The sequence below is a fragment of the Mustela lutreola genome, chromosome 18 (genome assembly GCF_030435805.1).
Source record: "Mustela lutreola isolate mMusLut2 chromosome 18, mMusLut2.pri, whole genome shotgun sequence".
NCBI lineage: Eukaryota > Metazoa > Chordata > Mammalia > Carnivora > Mustelidae > Mustela > Mustela lutreola.
The window spans coordinates 36444464-36465368 of NC_081307.1; the positions used below are offsets into that span (position 1 = coordinate 36444464).

The 20905-nt window shown below is 40.8% G+C and overlaps 2 protein-coding genes across 4 annotated transcripts in view; one reads left to right on the forward strand and one right to left on the reverse strand.

The window, feature by feature from the left end:
* The window catches only part of ANGPT2 (angiopoietin 2), a 53427-nt gene extending 32637 nt beyond the window's left edge, over positions 1-20790 (forward strand). The window contains exons 4-9 of one of the 2 annotated variants that reach the window (XM_059155874.1): positions 3926-4158; positions 6568-6698; positions 11869-11970; positions 12496-12662; positions 16539-16669; positions 19758-20790. In XM_059155874.1, the coding sequence (XP_059011857.1) occupies positions 3926-4158; positions 6568-6698; positions 11869-11970; positions 12496-12662; positions 16539-16669; positions 19758-19918 (925 nt within the window). In that variant the 3' untranslated portion in view covers positions 19919-20790. The remainder of the gene's footprint in view (positions 1-3925; positions 4159-6567; positions 6699-11868; positions 11971-12495; positions 12663-16538; positions 16670-19757) is intronic. The other variant, XM_059155875.1, reaches the window with a different exon arrangement.
* The window catches only part of MCPH1 (microcephalin 1), a 240908-nt gene that overhangs the window by 106870 nt on the left and 113133 nt on the right, over positions 1-20905 (reverse strand). The window lies entirely within an intron of this gene.

Below are 20905 nucleotides of genomic sequence, written 5' to 3' on the forward strand. Positions count from 1 at the left end.
TGTTGCCAATGCAGAATGAGCACAGCTGGAAAATTACACTTAAACTATAAACAGTGCACATTTCATGATACAATTGTTACTTCTAAAACATATGATAAAGTAAAAACAGAAGTTAATAATAAATATAATATTGATATTTAAACAAGATCTAGAAAAATCCCAAGAAAACCATACAAAAACAAACTTGGGATGATCAGTGGGGATGGTTTTCAAAGGTTTATTGCAGTCAGGGGCATAGAAGGAGAATTGTGTTTATTAACCTATTTCTAACCAAGACATGTCTACATGACAGGGAGAATGGCCAGACAACAAGGTACTCTCTTTCACAGCTACTTAATTTCAATTTCATAATTCCTCACTCTTAACCAAAAATGATGATGAACTTGATGTCTTATAACCATTCTTTCCTGTTAATCAGGAACTCAGCTGAAATCATTCCTTCTGTTCTTTGGGTAACAAGTTTAACTCATTACTGATTTAGGGTCTTGAAGAGCAAATGGATTTTTAATATTTCTGCAAATAGTTTGTTTAATTCAAATATTTTTCTTCACTGTTTCCACTTTTTTCCTTCGGCAAAGTAGTAAAAATTTGAGACCAACAATTGAGATATAACAATCTCTCCAATTCCATTTTCTTAAAATGGTCTTATTTAATAATGTTCTCTTATTTAACGATGTAGCAGTAATGGGACGCTTCGGGAGCTGCCTAGTTGCCTGCCAGGACAATACTGTCCGGGCTACGTCCCGTTTGTTGAATGCAGCCTGGTCTTGAACACTGTCCCCTCCTTAAGTTTCTACTTCTGTATGCTGAAACACTAATATCATCAGTTAAGTATGTCAGTTATGTCACCCGAGTATTGCCTTTGTAAATATTTGCCAAATCATATTGCCTTTTGCCTAGAGAAATGCAAATCTGATCTCCAAGTTCGGACACACTGTTTAATGTTTCCGCTTACTACAAGTAAACTGTTACCCGCAGCTGGGATTGCTTTGAAAGACAATCAACAACTTTCCTTACATCTTTTGATCATCCATGATCTGGTAAAATTTCTTTGTATGTTAGAGCTTTACGATGTATAAAACAGTTATTCCCACCAGCCCGTAGCTTGCTGTGTTTTCTGATTATTCTTGCATACGGGATCTTTCACACTCTTTTTCACTTAAATCTTTCACATTTTCCGCCAGTTTAATCAACACTGACCAATAATGCATTTTTCCGATACTTTGAGCCTACTTTTATTATGACACTAAATTTAAACAACACATTTCCTCCATAAAAGCACCTTGTCAAACATACCTAATAAACTATTGTTTTAGTGTGCAATCCGCAGCTTGGATGGCAAACACCTCACTCAGAGTGGAGTTGTACATGGACCATTTCGGAATGGCCCGCCAAAGCACAGACCCTGAGAGGGAAAGCTTGCTATCAGCAGACTCTCCATAGAAACCATTCGTGCAGCTCTTAGCAGCTGCAGAAATCGTCATCTCTTGTATCACAAATATGAAATGAAGGGACAATAATATGGTCTCTATTAATGGGGGTAAGTCAATAAAAATAAGAAAACCACACAGATGATTTTCCATCTTTCCGTGACTTTGGCATGCTGTGTTTTGAGGTGTCTTCTATTTTGACTAGCCTAGAATCTCATTTGCAAGAACATCATTGTAAATATCTGTGGATGTTTTGCACATGTAACAAACCAAACCTTTCAATTACTTTCAGCATTTCCCCCAAATACTGTCCAACTGTTTTCATTACTGAATAGTTTCAAATTAAGTCAAAGTACTCATTAGGGTCAGTGTTTCTCTGAAAATTGCTACTATCCAATTGTTAGGTTCACCAGCCAAAGGTGAAAATTACAATGTGGTTTTCATCTTATCATTCTTTTTTTTCTTCTAAAAATAAATGATTCAACTTATTTTTTCAAACTTTTTGAATTTTCCAAATTTTCAAATTTTTCAAATTATACCAGTTCCATGAAACTGTGATTACTGTTGCCGTGATTACTGTTACTGAAAAGGGCTGCTACTGATACTGTCCCTTTCTGAGAAGCCTTGGTATTTCTGCCCACACAGGATACCTTTCCCGTACTTCTCATCTATGAGAGCCATGTTAATGGAAAGATAAGCTAAGCTTAAGTTCGACTTCTATGCTGAGGATCGAATTGATTCTCCTTGATCAGAAAATCAAATACTGTGCTAAAGTGTGAGCTGTCAAAGAACGTGCGCATGCCCCATGCTGCGCCCCCTCCTTCCCCCCCCCCATCACCCTCGGCCATGGCCTTTGTGGCAATGTACCAAGTCCTTGCTATGAATTTATACTCTATTTCATCTATTTTATCCTAGTTAACATTATCCTATTTAGCTTTCTCTCATTTAAAAAAATGTTGATTGTCACTCATTGCATGGATTTCCCAAGCCAGTAATGGGTCCCCATCCGCATTTTGCAAAATACGATCTGGGACTCCTTGCTGCGTTACTGTGCTTCTGTAACTCATTACACATCTCCGGTCTCAGAGCCCATGTGATTTGGGGTGATCTGATGCTGGCCTAAACTCTTTAATCCATGCTTGTATTTAACCTTAATATTAACTATTTTAGATCAAGATGCAACTGCCCTCTGGAGCTATAGTGGTATAGGTTTTGGAGAAAGAAATTATTATTTTTTTTTAATAAATATCCACCCTGGAGTGTTCATACTTTGGACCATGGGATTGTCCCATCTTTCCTTTATGCCTCCTCATGGAATATTAAAGACAACAAAGGACAGCTGTTTAAGAAATCTCAGCAATGTCATTTTGAAGGCAACATAGATTAGTCACTTAAAAATGCCCCATTTATGTTATGTTAATTGTCTAGGTCAAGTGTCACAGGAGTACTTCCAAAACATACTGCCTGAATGCTGATGGGACTAGAAGGGATTTTAGGGCAAAAAGGGAGAAGCTTTATGCATTTATTTTCAGGTTAACTTCTGCTTACAGCAAGTCATTTTTGTTTTTGTTTTTGTTTTAAAGATTTTTTTAGTCATTTTGGTTTTTAAATAAAAAGTACATACAATTAAAAATAAGCTAATATCAAGAAAAATAATAAGAAACAATAGTTAAAATAAATATAACACGTACGAAAGTGGAGTGCAAATAAGTATTACAGTAAGTGATTATTTTTTGACTTGGTATACAGACTAAATACTTGCTGTCGTAGACTGATCTTCAATGATCTAGACTGGTATAAATTTAAGAGCTCCAATTGAGTTTCTAATCATGATTACTAAAACAGATTGTTAATATTATAGGTAAGACCTACCATGGGTAGCCAGTTTCTTGGCTGACTAATGTTGCTTGCAGGGTTAAAAACTCAGAAAATGTGACTTTCTCCCAAAGGTATAGTAGGCTTACTGATTATTTGAACTAGAAGGGACTTCAGAGATCATCATCTAGTCTACTGCATCTTTTTTTGGTATTTATTTCTACAGATGGAGAGTCACGTAGGTAGACATGCACCTAGACGCAGAGTAGGGACGACCACGTAACACAGGGAGTCATGCACAGATGTGAAGCTCTCAGCCTGCGCTTTCCACTCTGCCCACATGTGCTCCCAACATCAAGGCTGCCTTCTCAGTGAATAATTCCATAGACCCCCTACACCAAAACCATGGTCTTCAAATGCATGCCAGTGATAACTTCTAATTACAGACCTCAGATTTTTACCAGGGTATTTTATCCTCATATCTATGTCACACTTATTTATGCAATGTTCTTGGCAAGTTTGAGAGCTTCTTCAGGGCTGCAGCAACACTTTCACTCTGGGAAGACAGAGTGTCTTGGGAAGCAGAAATTCAATAAACATAAAAGATGATATAAGAATTATGAAACTGACTTGATGTCCATAAAGCAATCACTAAAATAACCATTATTTCCCTTTATAAGTTTCTTAGAAAAGAAAGTACTAGACATGGAAGACAAGCATATAGTTCAACTACGATCAATAAAAGAAGAGAAAGATCAGCTCCAGGTATTAGTATCCAAGCAAAATTCCATCATTGAAGAACTAGAAAAACAACTGGTGACCGCCACAGTGAATAATTCCGTTCTCCAGAAGCAGCAACACGATCTGATGGAGACAGTTCATAATTTATTGACTATGATATCAACGTCAAACTGTAAGTCAAGTTTATATATCATTTTTCCTTCAGTTTTAATTGCCATTATTTTGTAAGTGATGTTTCAAAATTCCAAAAAATTCTCATCTTTCAGAAAAGGACTATTTCTCTTACAGTTTCCTATGAAAGCTTTACAGAGGCTCATCAGAGAATCAATTAAAAAAGGAGGAAGTAATTTCTCTCCAGGTTATTTACCTAAAGAATACAAAATCACTAATCCAAAAATATATGTGTACCCCTAGGTTTATTGCAGCATTATTTACATAGCCAAATTATGAAAGCTGCCCAAGTGTCCAGAGGTAGATGAATAAAGAAGTGAATTCCATATGTATTACAGAATATTATTCAGCCATAAGGAGAGGAAAATCTTGCCTTTCATGACAACATGGATGGAGCTACAGAGTGTTATGCTAAGTGAAATAAGCCAAAGGCAAATAAGCCAATAAGACAGACAAATACCATATGATTTCAGTCAGATGTGGGGATTTAAGAAACAAAACAAAGAAAAAAGCAGAGAGGGGGGAAAAATCAGATTCTTAACTAGAGAGAACAAACAGATGGTCACCGGAGGGACGTGGGGAAGGGGACGGGGAAAAGAGGAGGTGGCGAGTGAGAATACACTTGATGTGCTGAGCACCGAGTGACGTACAGAGCTGTTGAATCACTGTACTGTACACCCGAAAGTATTATAACACTGTATGTTAACTGTACTGAAATTTAAATTTTGTTAAATGCTGCTCAGGGAGATAAAGCAGAAAGAAGGAAGAAGGGGAGGACATAAGGAATATGGATTTACACTAATTAGTTATTGTGAGGCAAAACACCCCACACGTGCTTCCTGGGCTCAAAGAGCCTACTTGCTGTTAGTTCCATCGCTATCTAGATGGATGAGGCTGGGTGGCCAATGATGAGGTTGCCAATCCACCGTGGACTTGATTTTTTTAAGTGGGAAAAACAAATCTAAACCAAAAGCCTGTTGTGAAGACTGACTTAATACTCACGGTGACTGGCATAAAACTGGCACTCAGGAAATGCCAGCCCCTTTCCTCAGCCCACCCTTAGATACATTTCACCTACTTTATTATTGTTTTACGTTTACTTTTTTTGAAGGGGATTTTGGAGGGAAAAACGGAAGCATCTTCAGTCACTAATTGGAAATGGGATCCACCATTTGTGTGGCATTATCATTTTAAGGGTTTTTTTTTCTTAAACAAATTGGGTCTAGTTCTTATTACAGTTTATTTCCCAAAGTCCTCTAAACTTGGGTTCTTTTGACACAGATACACTTTACATATGAATCATGTGAAGATAGTCTTAACTTCATAAGAAATATGTCCCCACCTCGTTCCTCAAGTCATGCGGTTATCCCAGTACTTTTTCACATTCACAGAAAAGGGAAAGACAATCATCTGAAATCTGGTGGGAGCAAGATAATGTGAGGTGTTGCTCTGATGAGCCAAAGTAGAGAAAATCAGCAAGCTCCCATCCTGGCAGAAAAGAGGGACAGAGGAGAGAGGGTAGTAGACGCTGCTTTCCTTTCCCCGTGCGCTTCCAGCTGATGTGAAGGTAAAACCCCTGCCGCCCTGTGATGCCTGCCCGCATGCTGAACCCATGCGCCTGTGCTCCGGGGGGTTCCTCGAATGGACAGATATATCTGCAGGAACGCACACGCACACACAGATACACACACACCCACCCTTTTTTTAATGGCAAAAAGGATTGGGAAATCTAAATGTTGAGAACAGAGTAAAAATCTGAAAGAATTTCATAATCCTAGAAATTTTTAGACTTAGAGTAAGAATTTCAAAGACTTGGATAAATAATGGTAGCCCCCTCGTGAATACAAAGTATAATGGGACAGTTGCTTAAAATCCAAAGAATACTCTTACTATCGTTATCCGATAGTCTAAAGAAATGTATCGAGACTTATCCTCAGGCATTTACCTTTTTTAAAAAAAGGAGAAAAAAAAAAAAAAAAAAAAAAAAGGGAGAAAACATACATCCACAGCCTGGCTAGGATAATGGCTAATGGGACATGCTATATAGCCACTGTAGAGGGGACACTATTTTTAGTACCTTCTCATTTTATTCTTTTGCAATAATTTTAAGTGATTCTAATCAAGATGGAAGATTTTTTTTTAAGGTAATTGTTTACTATAGTTAATTGCAAAGTATTTGCATTTCAGGTTGATGACAAAAAAGAAGGAAGTATGGATTATCGGTGATATTCTTTGATTAACGCAGAACAGGCAGAAGGAGTGATTTTTTGGGAAAGGATAAAAACTTGTGTGTCTTTTCTACTCATTATAAGAACTCGAATGTAATAAAACTTGAGTGCATCTCAAAATAAGAAATTTTATCTGTTTATGAACTCCCATTAAATGCTTTCCTTTTTTTTTTTTTTTAAAGCAGCCAAGAACTCCTTCGATGTTAAGGAAGAGCAAGTCATTTTCAGAGACTGTGCAGAAGTGTTCAAGTCAGGACTGACAGCCAACGGCATCTACACACTCACATTCCCTAATTCCACGGAGGAGGTCAAGGTGCGGTGTTTGTCTTCTTGTTTCAAGTACCTGGCTATGAACAGGTTATTTTAGAATAGAAGCAGGAGACCCACATAATGCAGCTCGCACACCCAGACCCTTCCCAACATCATGCAAAACAGAGCACCAAACATTCACTGAGCATCTGCCTCACACGAAACACCTGCCATGGGCTCCACGTCCAGTCACTGCACACATGACGATGTAGAAATCTGTCATTATGAGAAGATACATCTATCTCATATTCTCCTTGCATTTGACTCAATCATCATTCTGTCAGTTGTTTCCCTTCTGGTGTCAGGCTCATTTCACTGCTTTTCAAGAAAATAACCAAATAGTTTGTCCTATCGTGCTTTCAAGTAGCATCAGTAGTCCATCAAAAAGAAGTCTCATTTAGCTCACAGCTACAACAACCACAGAAAGCTTTCCTGTGACACAACCGAGGTACCTCAGCTTGCAGAAGTTTACTAAAATTAATGGTTTCTACTCCTTTCTCGATGAGGTCCCAAAGTGATTTTGACTTATTTTTTTCCCAGTTGCGAGGGTGTGATGGGAGCACACGGTGACTCGGACATAGGGTGTGCTGCTCCCTTCATTCTTTCCGTGATGCTGACTTCCCCACCAGCACCGGTGTCCCATCAGTACGAACGCTGTCACAGCATCGAACACCAAAAATGTCTCATGTCATTATGGCAACAGTGTCAGCCTTGTGGACTGGCAGCAAGGGTCTCCGGGACTCCCAGAAGTACACAGGCTACACCATGAGGACTGCTGGGGTTGGTTATTCTTACCCCATTTAACATTGGCTATAAGACTGAAAACACACCATCAAAGAGAGTGGCTCCTTTTCTTCTACAAAATTAGTCCATAGCTTAACTCAATTTTTCTTAGTTATTCTGGATTAATCAGTGAGCATGGCTCCTGCTGTCGCTCGGGAGACACTGAGCTTCAGATGGGAGGTGGGGGCGAAAACTAAAAAGGCCCAGGGAATATTTCAATGTGGCTTCTCATAGAGGTCTGATAAGGTGAAATATTACAGGAGACTCCGTATGAATTGTTACATAATTATCAGATGACTATATATATTAAATGCTTATAAATATGTCTGCATTTCATTGTAGCTTCTACAAGTTGAACCAAGGTAAACACTTAGAGAAAAAGCCATTGATATTGTAAAAAGATGGGAATTTTAGAGGTTCCTGGAACCATTATCTCTTTGAACTCAGTATTATCCTCTGTAGTTAAAATGCTAATAAGAAAAGAACACTTTCAAAAGTCTAAGCATTAAGGGTTTAAGTACACAGAATTTGAAACAGTAACATAGACTTTGATTATGAATTTAAAAGATAAATATTGTGCTATTCAAGATAATGCTGTCCAAAGAAAATCTTTCTAATTCATTCATGCTGCTTTAAATCAACCTTGGAAATCAGTTAATGTCCCCAGTGCTCTAGAAGCAGGGCATTAGCGGGGGCGGGTGAGGAATTATATATATATATATATATATATATATATATATATATATATATATACACACACACATATTGCCTGCTGCAGATGAGAAAGTAACAAACAAATCCTGTAGGAAGGCTCTCAATCCCCTTTGCAATCTGGTTTTCATAACAATCCTCTGTATACTACTGTCTGTCACCAGATGTTGGTCTCTTCTTGGCCTAGAGCAATGGGGACAGGGGTGGCAGGAGCAGGAGGGCAGAGGATATCTGTGCAATGTGCATGTTTTGCAAATCCAGAGGGCAACTGCTGATTACACGGCACCAACCCACCGCTCTGTAAACGTTTTCCTGACTCGGTGCAGTGCTCCCCTCCCGAAGCACTAAGCCAGCCCGATGGTCTCACTGAAATGTTCTCCAGCAAGCTGAAAATATACAGTCCTGGGAAATGACGGGAGTCTCAGGTCATGGTTGGAAACATCAGGATTTATATTTCTTTTAAACATTTGCAGTAAAAACAACTCATTGACACAGCAGGAAACAACAATCTTACCAAACCTCAAGTTTCTCATCTCTAAAATAAATGGTCCAGATTAAGTGGCTTCTAGATTCCCTTCCAGACTTAAGACCCTGTAATTCACAATCTGATCGAGGGAGAGAAAGTCTGAGAGACTGGAGTTTAAATTCTGGCTCTGCCAATCTGTGCCTCTGAGCACGTCATTTACCCTGTATGAGGCCTGTTTCTGAATCTGTAATGTGAGGAAGTAACTGTAGTCATACAGTGATTTTGAGGTGACAATGCACATACAGCACACATGACAGGACTTAGAACTTAACCATCTATTTGAGAAAATGAAATTGTTTATCATTTTGACTGCCCCCAAAGTTTTGGAGATAACTTCTCTGCATTTTGCCCTGTTTCACCTAATTCAGTAAAAGAATGTTCAACAGATCTTTGGGCCAATCTTTTCCAAAAGAGCCTACATATTTCCACTTTGTTTTTGAAAAATTCATTAGGCTTCTGCAAAAGATAAAAACTGCATCGAAGACCTGTGAGTTTGCTTTTGCTGGTCAGAGACACAATAATGTCCTTACCCAAATTTCACAGGGCGCCTGTCTCCTAGTGTTCATCTGGGTGATTACTATTTCACTAGTCATTCACCATGGCCTCAGAGCTAAAGCCTGACATTTAAATCAGGCACTACACACTGAAAGGCTTCCAGGTTTAGAGCAAGAGAGCAGGTCCCTGAACCATGCAATAGTGTGCTAACAAAAGTACTAATGCCCTCAGGTTTGTGGTAGCTGGAGCGGTGAGGTCTTGGGCATTCTCTGAGGAAGTCTGCTTTCCTGATGGGGAGATAAGCCATTTCATCGTTCGCACTCAGTGCCCTCTGGCTCTGTGGACAACTCTCTTTGAACACTATCTTCCTTTGAAAGCTTCATGACTCAGTTGACCATGATACTTCACTTTCTATGAACTCCTTGTTCTTTTTTTTCTTTTTAATCGGAACAAAGAGATATTGAGGGAATGTTCTAATCATCTCATCGTTGTCCCTGGTGGAGTTAAAGAATGGTGTGGCTCAACCCATTTCCACACCATTATAAATGGGTATTGAACCCATTTCAACCCAAATTCCTTAGCCAGTCTGGACTCTGATTTTCAAACAAAGACAAACTTCTTCTCTGATTTAAGTATCTGTGACTTTATAACACTGCTTTTGAATCAAATATTCTTGGAACAAGGACAGGCTCACTAAAAACCGTATCTAGTCTTCCCACCCACCAGCATGCCATTTAGGACACAGAGGAAGTAACTTGTCTGTGCACACAAAACCCCTCAAACCAATAGAGCTTCTTCAGCTGGTTTAACAAACTGTTTTTTAGAAGAAATATTGAGAGAAGTGAGCTGTCCATTGGGTGGACCACAGGCAAATTCGAAGCAGTATTATTCATGAACTGATTTCAAGTTGGAGCTGCATTGAGGGACCTGGCCTACTAACAAAAGGGTCAAGTTTCCCTGTTTTTGCCAGCCTCCCATGGCAGGAGAAAAGGTACAAAATGAGGAATTTAGGAGATCTTACTCAAGTCCCATGTTCCACTTAATAGCTGAATGACTCTGATCAAATCAATCTAACTTCACTACATCTTTTCACTAAATCTCTCCTCCTTTCAGAAGTGCAGAATTACCATATCACAACAACAGTGCTTCAAGATTGCAGATAACATATGCAATGTGCCCAGTGCTGTACTTGGAACAGAGAGGTGCACAGCAATGATAACAGGATCATTAACGATAAGAATAATATCAATACAGGGAGATAATAAGGGGTCACCTTAGGCAGATCAACTTTATTTGTTTGGTTAATTTAAAATGGGGAAATCATTTTATTCTTAATAAATGCAATCTTCTTTAATGGAACATATGTTCCCAAATGTTAGGCTCATCAGGGAAAGCAGTATGGGCCAAGGGGCCTTTGTGGAGAGAGACGGGAAGAGCAGCAGAGAGAAATCTGCTGGAGAACAGGGGTGCTGGGTTCCCAGGGCAGCTGTCTCATTAGATGAGACACCAGGCAAGTCACTGATAACAGAAGACTGGATCTAGGTGTGTTCTTGGTTCTCTTTTATCCCCCATTCTTCAGGATTTTAGCTCACAAAGGCAGAATAGTTCACATTTAAACTTACTCTGCCAAAATTATCTCCATTATGTCCCCAAAAGACGGAGGAAAACAGCAGAGGAAGACTATTTCGAATTGGTTTTAAGTGGTAACGTTCATATTTACTACCTCGAATGCTGTAGGAAATTTTATCTTAACAGAATTTCTGGGAAAATTTTTCGTTCTACTATAATCTCATTATTTAAAACTATTTATGTAATCTTATTTGCAGGGGTTTTTAATTTCATAATAAAACTCCTGCCGAGTGGAAAGTGAGCATGCATGCTCCTGGCCCAAGAAGGAATTCTGTGTTCTGAACAAAGTTTAAACCCACCAAGCCAGTTTAAAAGCAAAAATAAAAAGAGGAGAAATACCACAGGCAGTGAGCAAAGTGCAGAGAAGCTCGAAGTCATGATCCATGGCGCAGAGCTGTCAGGCTACTCTCAGGTCACATACATCCTACTGGGTGCCCAGGGGGCGCAATCTCACATACTGAGGGACAGACCGAGAAATCGGACTTTTATCCCGCATGGAAGAAGCCTTCTAACCCCACAGCATAATATAACAGGGGTCTTGGAAACCCTACAGTGCAAAAGTATTCCTTCCACACAAATCTCTGCAGAGTTGATAGGGACCGACAACCACCACAAAGGTTTCTGGAGCCGTGAACACCAGCTGGTAGATTTCTACAAGTGGGGGATGAGGGTTGCGGCCAAACCACCAAGACGTCCCAATCACAACACATCTCTAAGAAACGGTGATCTCTAGATCAGTGTTTGGGGTGGGTCTTTAGCCTAGCACAGATGATGACAAGAGAGTCCTCTTCTCATTGACACTGAAATCGTGTTATATTACTGTTTATTTTTCATCGTTATTTTAAATTCATGCTTTTCAATTTATTGAAAACCATCTGCTTCTTGGGCGACCACAAAGATTTACCCCAGAGAACCCTATCAGCACAAGTCGCATTGTAGGTATCCACATCTGTCTTGTTTCTGGGAGTTCAGACACAGCCCTGAATCACTGGTGTTTCCCACGCAGTAACCGTGCACTTCCCATTGGCAGGCCTACTGCGACATGGAAACCTCTGGAGGCGGGTGGACGGTCATTCAGCGGCGTGAAGATGGCAGTGTTGATTTTCAGAAGACTTGGAAAGAATATAAAGTGGTATGAATAGTCTTTAAGCCATCTGAAAATAATTTTCTTTGTGAAAACTAGCTTTCAAGATCTGCTGAACCTTCACCACAAATCCAAAACTAACCAATGACTGTTGACTATTTTTGTTATAAAAGTGTTCCTCTTCACTGGTGTCTCAGTCTCCCCACTAACGAATGACCCCGTCAATGTAAACTATGTATCAAAACAAAGGCATGCAAGTGTGAGGCTTATTTTTAATGGCAGGCTCTGCATTTTTCAGTAAGACAACAGTTTCACAGAACTTCCCATGGCGATAAACAAAGCTGTTTACGGTGTTTCCACTGGTGATTCCCCAAGTAGTTCTAATTACTCCAGTCCTAATTTTCTTACAGTAGCAGCTTGGTTTCTTAAAACTGACCTTTTAAAAAAAAAAATCTACTCCTGCTAAATATCTGGTAGTCATCCCTTGTTAAACGGAGAGACGACTGATTTCAAATACCTGGAGGAAAAAAAACAAATAAATGAGGTGATTGAATTTTACCACTTGAATTTCAGGGATTTGGGAACCCTTCTGGTGAACACTGGCTGGGAAATGAGTTCGTTTTCCAAGTCACCAACCAACAGCCCTACGTGCTTAGAATACACCTTCAAGACTGGGAGGGCAACGAGGCGCACTCACTGTATGAACATTTCTATCTCTCCGGCGAAGAGCTTAACTACAGGTGAGTTGTATGTAACTGAGAAACAGGAGCAGACTTGCTGGGTGAGCAGGCCACAAAGCGAGAGCCGCGCTGCGCTACAGGATCCGTACTGGGAGGGCACTCTAAATGGAAGAACGTCTCATTTCTTACTGTTCTGTGCTGCCTCTCAGGAGGTTTATCTAGTTCTAAAGTTCTAACTTTGGTCTTAATGATATAAGGGAAACTTCACGAGGACAGCATTTTGTTTGTTGTCTCTGCTGTGTATCCTCCAAGTGTAGATGAACCTGCCCGGCAGATAACGGGCATTCAACAAGTATTTCTGAAATACGTGAATGTAGTGTCCATAGTAGAAAAATTTCGTGCCAATATCATAACAGAGGTCTACCTATGACGAGATGGTTTTCTTCCAAAAGGTTTTAACAGTTAAATCTATCTTTCTGAAGTTAAAGCACACTCGACTGCTACGTTCCACCCCAAAGTCAGGAAGAGTTACCGAGTTTAAAAGCAGCAGAATTAGGTGGGACAGTTAGGCATGCAAGTCCTTTACTCTCCGCCGATTCACAGCACTCCCTTAGTATTTGCCTTGCCCCACGCATTTGGCGGCACTGATGTTCAATGTTCCAAGAAAAGCATGGGCATCCCTGACTCAGAATTTAGTATCTGGCTCTAAAGTGGCGTGAGACTAGAGCTGGAGAGCAGTGAAGGCATCAAGAGACGGGTGTCTGATGAGCAACAGCCTACGGCAGGAAAAAGCACACTCCTGCACGTGGTCTTGTAGAAAGAGGTGCCCAAAAACCCACATGCAAGGCTAGAGGGAGAACAGTGAGATCAGGTGCCAGGTGGTGCCATGGGAATTGGTCTCGGAAGGCACCAAAGAAGTGTTCGGTCCCCAACACAGCCCTGGAGGAGTCGAAAATACCCAACAGTGGGTCAGAAATCAACAAAGTTCAGTAGGAACATCCCAGGAAACAGTCATACGTGGCCTACAGTCTCACCTAAATCCCATTAATGCCCAACTCAGACCCTCTGCTCAATGGAAAACCCAACCTCTGAACAGCTTGGAAAACAAACATGATTTCAAAGTCCTTGAGCTGATTTCTTCAGGGTCACAGTGAAGGAACAGCACAGAAACACAGCCTGAACATCTTGCCTGAACTACTACAGGACAACTACAACAGAACCATTGTTCTAGAATCCTCAACAATCTAAGAACTACAGAACGTCCAGGACATCTGCTTTATAAACAGTGGGGGGCGGGGGGACAAAATTTTGAAGACAATTAATGTACCCACAAACACTGACATGACTTTTAAAAAGTCAGTGAAACAGAGCCCGCCAATTCTCATTGTAGAGAGAGCAGTGCTTCCTTGGAACGATGCAGATGAATGAAAAGATAGGTGCTGGTGCCTCATGGCAGCTCCAAGCTGACTCCAAAGAGATCAAAACTTCAATGAATTTTTAGACACGAGTGGTTGGTCATTGTTTTACCTCCAAGCAAAATATTTTTTCAACTGGCAACAGTTAGGAATCTACAACAGAGGAATTGAAACAAAAAAAAATTTTTTTAAAGAAAGAAACACAAAAATTAAGGATTAGACTGTTTATATAAGGAGATTTTACAAAATGGGTCATTACCCTTGTATGCTGACATTATAAAAATACTTTAAACTGAGATGGTTCTTAACAGATACTTCCTTTAGAAATGCGACCAGTTTGGGGAGATGCCATGTAGAAAAGCACACATTCATTTAAAGCTTGGTTTAACCTACGAGGCGGGGTACGGCACATGGAAGCCTAATTATCCCAGTAAAACATGGCGGCGTGATAAGGGACCGCGACATATCTGAGTAATAACACAGGTGTCTCAGATTACCACTTTCTGTAGCCACGGAGTTGGTTTTTTCCAAAGAAGTGTTCCCCAAATGCTGGAAAACTGAAAAATAAATGTCATCAGGAAAGGATAAATGCATGGACAGAATTTTTTTTTTTCCCTAAAACTAAAAGCTAAAGACTGGTCACTCTTCAAAAACATTCTGGCAGCCCTACGCAAACATGCAGATTTCATTATTCAATGCTGGCACTGCTTCTTTCACTCCACTGTTCTATAAACTCGAACTGATACCAATATAAAGCCATTTCAATAAATGTGGTTATTCTTAATAACCAAACTTAAAAGAAACCAACTATAAACCAGGGGGCCATATAATAGAAGGATTTAAAAATGATACAACCTTGCTCATAAAGACAAATAAAAGATAGCGTTCTCCCAGATTTTGCTCGCCTTTGGGGATGTTTAATGAGCCCCGCAAGAACTGACATCGTTGTAAGGAGAGAAGAGGCCGGGAAGAAGAAAGGACACTTGAAGTGGTTTATCTCAGCCCTATCCATGATTAACGAGACGGGCCTGGAAAGAAAGTCAAGTGTTTCAGAATCGCAGAGACGAGTAGAACTTCCAAAAATGCTTTGCAGCAGGTAATCAGAGGCTGTGCCAGGGACCAGGGTCATTTTTGAAACGTGAGGATAATGCTGAAATTCAGAAATTCAGCCAGCGCCTCATGATGGGGGTCTCTAGAGCTACAATATTATAAGCAATTCTAAATCCAAGCTGTTAACACAAAAGTGACTTAGAACCAACACATTATGGATCTCCACTTGGCATGTTCCTTACCCCCATCTTTTCATAACTCTTCCTCAATAAACAGACATCCCTGGCAAAGGTCTATCAGGGTAGAACCATAACTGAGGAGTTAGATGCATCTGGTACAAATGCTAGCTCTACCACACTGCTATCTCTGAACCTCGACAATTTTATACATTAAAAACAGGAGAAGAGCCCGCCTCTCAGGGCTGGTATATGCGTTCCATATGCACATGCGTATAAGTGCCTGGCACAGTCTGGTTAGAGACAGTCCCTGGAGAACCATTCCTCTCTTCTCTACCCTCTGTTCCAACAAGAATTCTTGGAAATTATATTCCTTTCAAGGTAGTGGTTTAGCAAAAGATGAGCATCATTTTGGGGACTTCGAGTACAATTCTCCCAGGGACATCACAGGGGTTGTTTTTGTAGGATCCCCAGGTAAAGAAGACTCAATGGTCTGAGCTCCCCCACTGCCATACCCCATGTCCCAACACAGTGGCATCACATCCCACAGAGCCACCCAGCAGCACCTGAAACCTACTCTGAGCTGTACCGTGCCCATCTGCCAATGGGCTCTCTGGAAGCAGTGTTACCACACTTTCTCTGTCCCTGCTCTCTGTTATTTGGCATACACATGACTGATGCAAGCCAGATTTCTGCAGTCTTCTAAAAGTACAGGCTACTACCTGGTGTCAAACTTAATATTATGTTCATTCCTTTCTCAATGCCTAGCAAGTTCATTACAATACTACACAGAAATGAAGCAAAGCAGCCGTAAGAATGTGTGTTCTACATAGTTCTGTAGATATCTACTCTAAATCCGATGATCCCTTCCTTGCCTACTAGTCTGAAAATCATGATGCTTTACGTTGTCTGGTCATCTCAAGACTCTCATTTCTGTACCGATGATGTCTGGAAACCTGGAAAGAGGACCTTTTCACATGTATTTTCCCCGTTCTGTTTATCTGAAAGCGGAGGGCCCTGCAGCCCCTGCTGATGCTTGTGCAAGTGATACGAGCTGAAGGTTTCATGAAAACATTTCTCATTGCCCAAGGGTTTGATGATAAGTTGGTTCCTGTTTATACCAGTGCAAAAATACTTTGTCCAGCATTAGTACACTAACCAGTACAGAATGCATTTCTGCAGGATGGAATTCTTCATTATAAAAAAATTTTCCACTATGGTCAATTAACAGCCCAGGCCAATTATGTTATTTTCTCTTCTTCTTTTTTTTTTTTTTTTTCTTTGCATGTTTGCAGGATTCACCTTAAAGGACTTACAGGGACGGCCGGCAAAATAAGCAGCATAAGCCAACCAGGAAATGATTTTAGCACAAAGGATGCAGACAACGACAAATGTATTTGCAAATGTTCACAAATGCTCACAGGAGGTGGGATGACTTTTCTCTCTTCCTATTTGTTTTGGCAAGGAAGAATTTCATAGAGTGAAAGGCTGGCTATTTGGACTTGAACTTGTGATCGGTGACAATGTCCACATTTCATAAATAGACTTACTAGATGTAGGGAGATTTGTTTTTCACTTTTTCAGACTGTTGAGTCTGAAGAATGTGATGTGGAGCTGGAATTGTCCGCAGGCCAACTGTCTCTCCAGGACCTCACTCAGGCACAGGGAGGGGACATCTGATAGCCTGCAAGCTCTCTTGAGCTTGTGCTCGCTGAGGAACAGATATCAGAGCCACACTTTAATTTCATTTTGCTTTATCAAAGAGGTTAAAAATTCAGAACGGCAACAGAAACAGTGACATCGATTCATTAGCATAGAAGTGTTTCTAGTTAATAATTCATTCTGCACACATGGAATTTCCAGGTATCTTTCTTTAAGGATTTTATTAATACACAGCAAATACCTACAAAGAAACTAATTAGCCAACCTGCTTTGTTTTTGCTTTTGTTTTTTAGTGCACCAAATTAAAATCAACAGTTGTCCACGTTGAGTCAAGGTCTTTACGCTCATGCTTTTCTTACTCCCTACTTTTCGTATCAGACTGCTCTAAAAAAGAATCCAAACCACACCCAGGAAGAAGAGACAATTTTAACAGACACTTAAAAATGGCCAGATTAGTATCCAGCAACATTTAAGAGTTCAAAGACAGGGACCAACTGCTAGAAAATTTACTCTTCCAATTTCTAAAAGTTTAAAAATCAAATGGCCAGAATCAGTTAATTGTGACCTAGACAAGAAAAAAGCTTGGTAAATGCTATCAAGTGAGTTCTTAAAAATATTGAAAGACTTAAACCAGCAACAAAAATTCTGCTGAGAGTACAAACTGAATGTAAGGGCAAACAGCAAGTCGACAGGTTTAATTTGCAGAGACCACGAATTATGTTACTAAGCTTTCATTCACTACTCACCCAGGAGAAAAAAAGGCAGGAGCCATGGTCAGTTAATTTGACGAACAGAAGGCCACCACAGCAACAAGATCGAAGCTTATCACGTGGTTTGCGTATCAGTTAAGAATCATTTACGGTTGAGAGAAAGGATTTATTTATGAAAATAGTTTGAAACTCAATAATTTGTATATCTTTAAAATAATCCTGAAAGAATTTTAGAATCCATTAAATAATCAGTCCTGTGGTTCTTTAGATAATATATTTATATGTATCCACATAGTATATGCCGGCAACACAGAGCTTCTCTATTAGCTATATTTATTTCAATAATTATCTCAATGATAGGACTGTGTAAAAGCTGCCTCTCTCCCTCACCCTAGAAAGGGAGAAAGGGGTGGGTTGGGGGGACCAAATGTGCTGAATCCTTTTTTCGCATCTGCCATTCCCACACTGAGCCCAGCTGTGCACTCGAGAGGGCGGTGGCTTTCAGACCACCCGTATGTCATGAGCTACTCAAGAGAGTAGGAGAAGTGCATTAATAACCAAGGAAACAATATGTTTATTTACTCAAATCAAGACTTAGGCTGAGAGTAGGAATGGGAAAGAGACGGGGGAGAAACACACCGCCCAAGAGAGAAAGTGGAGCAGTGGGATGTCAGACCCCAGCCCATGGTCTGGGCCCCAGGTAATCCGGTTTTTGCAGGGACTGCTAGCTTTATAGTGACATGAGCCAATAGGCTCTAGGATCTGTAAGTCCGCAACATTCCTGAGTATTTTGAAGGATTCTGAATAACACACACAAATGTCTTATCAAACCGATGTTAATCTGAATCAGCTCAAGTCATGAGCTGTAACTGAATGAAATAATTGATCATCACAGTCCAATATGTAAATATAATACAATCTTTTTTTTTTAAAAAATTACATCATTCTTTTCACATCAGCTTTTTTTTTTTCCTATAGAAATAAAGTTTTACAGATACAACTAAAGCTGTCCTGCCATACTTGCCCACGGGTGGGCAATGAATTCAGGTTCATTCACGTTAGTTATTTATGTAGTAGGTATGCGGATATCATGAGCAGTTGTTTTTTCCTATATTCTGAAATCTTACATAAATGGCATCATACTGTATGTGTACTTCCAATGCAATGTTTCTAAGATTTTTTTTAATATTCTATTTACTTATTTGACAAACAGAGATCACAAGTAGGCAGCGAGGCAGGCAGGGTGGGGGAAGGGGAGGAAGCAGGCTCCTTGCGAGCAGAAAGCCTGAGGCAGGGCTAGATCCCAGGACCCTGAGATCATGACCCGAGCCAAAGGCAGAGGCTTTTAACCCACTGAGCCACCCAGTCGCCCCTGTTTCTAAGATTTATTCAGATTACGTGGATCTAGGTCATTCCTTCTCCTTGAAAACCAGGCTTCTGGCACACTCATGTTTCTAGGTACAAGCATCAAAACCCCAACTGTAGCCACTGAGGTGCCAACGCAGACCTACCCCGCCCCCGTGCTGCTGTGCCAGGCGGCTCCCCTCTCTTTAGTGAGCACACCATGATCACTTTCAATTTCCTTCTTGTCTCTAGGACTTAAAGATTTCCTTTTCATCCAACTTCCCCAAGTACTTAAAATTTGGAGTCATTTAAAATATATATATATCTATAGATGTATCTATCTACATATATACATATCTGGTAGAAGGAGCGAAGCCTGAACCATCTGGCCCGCTAAGTTGCTGGAAACGGAGAGTAATCCAGGGAGAATCTTCCATGCATTATTTAGTGTTTTGACTTATCCACGTCTTCCACTGGACTGTGCCGGTCACCAAATGGGGACCAGGGAACACGTGCCATTCATGTCTATGGGCGACGGGTCTTTCCACACAAGGCAAACGGAGTACAACAGCCTGGGGAAACATGTGCCGTATGGGACTGGGACCTGCCCTGGGTAAAGCTGGACCACCACTGCTCTCGTACGTCAGCAGGGCTCATTCTATACCCCTGAACATCGGCGTGCGTCTGCTGAAAATGCACGGAATGTGACGGGTGGGGGAGCCCAGGGTTTCCAGCGCCCCGGGGAGATGGAGCTGGGCTGACCTAGTTCCTAATTCCTTCTGCGCCTTCCTTTCACAGGCTGGTGGTTTGATGCATGCGGTCCCTCCAACCTGAACGGAATGTACTACCCACAGAAGCAGAACACAAATAAGTTCAACGGTATTAAGTGGTACTACTGGAAAGGCTCCGGCTACTCGCTCAAGGCCACGACCATGATGATCCGCCCCGCAGGTTTCTAGACGCCTGCACCCACCTGAGGAGCGGCGGCCGACTGTGCGACTTTCAGAGACCGAAGCCCAAAGCTCTAACAGACAAGGCTGCGTTCGGGGTCCCCGTCCACCTCAGGCCGCGCGCTCGGGGCCGCAGGGGTCCCGCAGGGGTCCCGCAGGGGTCCCGCAGGGGTCCGCGCGCTCCCGCTCTGAGCCCCGCCAGCCTCCTCGCTCGACCCCGCATCACCCGTGCGCCCGCCACAGCCTGGCAGCGTGACCCGGGAAACGCCCCCGTGAAGATCCATCGAAGCCTGCGACTTCAAGACTGACGATTTACAGGCTCTGTTGTCACAACCAAGAATGTTGTGCGGAGTTCATCCGTAAATAACTGGAAAACAGAACACTTGGGCTATACAGCAGAGATAACCTTGGAGCTGCATTTTTCTCAGCCCTGTTTATAGATTGTGTAAATATCCATACGTCCTGAAATCAGCGTCACTCTCGGAATTGAAAGGAAGAAAGAAAATCTCTAAGCCATAAAAATATATTGTATATTCAGGGATTTTTCTGGGAAGTGCTTATTCGCAGTTTAATATTTGGAGAAGGGAAAAACATAGTTAATGCATTTTTTGCTCCTCCTCTTAGGTGCTTTAAACTTTCATTTTGAAGTCAGCATATTTACGAATGTGTTGACAGCGTAGTTTTAAGTTAATGCTCAAATATGTATTTCAAGTTTAAATGGTGAAAGCTTCCAGGATCTCTGAAGTTAATAGAAATGTGTGTTCTTTCAGTTTATATGAAGATTGTACTATTTTTTTTTCTGCCTGGCTGTTAAATATGAAGGTATTTTTAGTAATTAAATATAAATTATTAGATAATTACATTTAACCTTTATGATAATATTTACGATTTTGTGATTTAATTCTGAAACAACCGACTGTGCCTCATGACAAGGAAAGATCTGATTTTTAGTGATGAAGAAAATTACACATTTAATTCCATGACAAAGAGACTTTA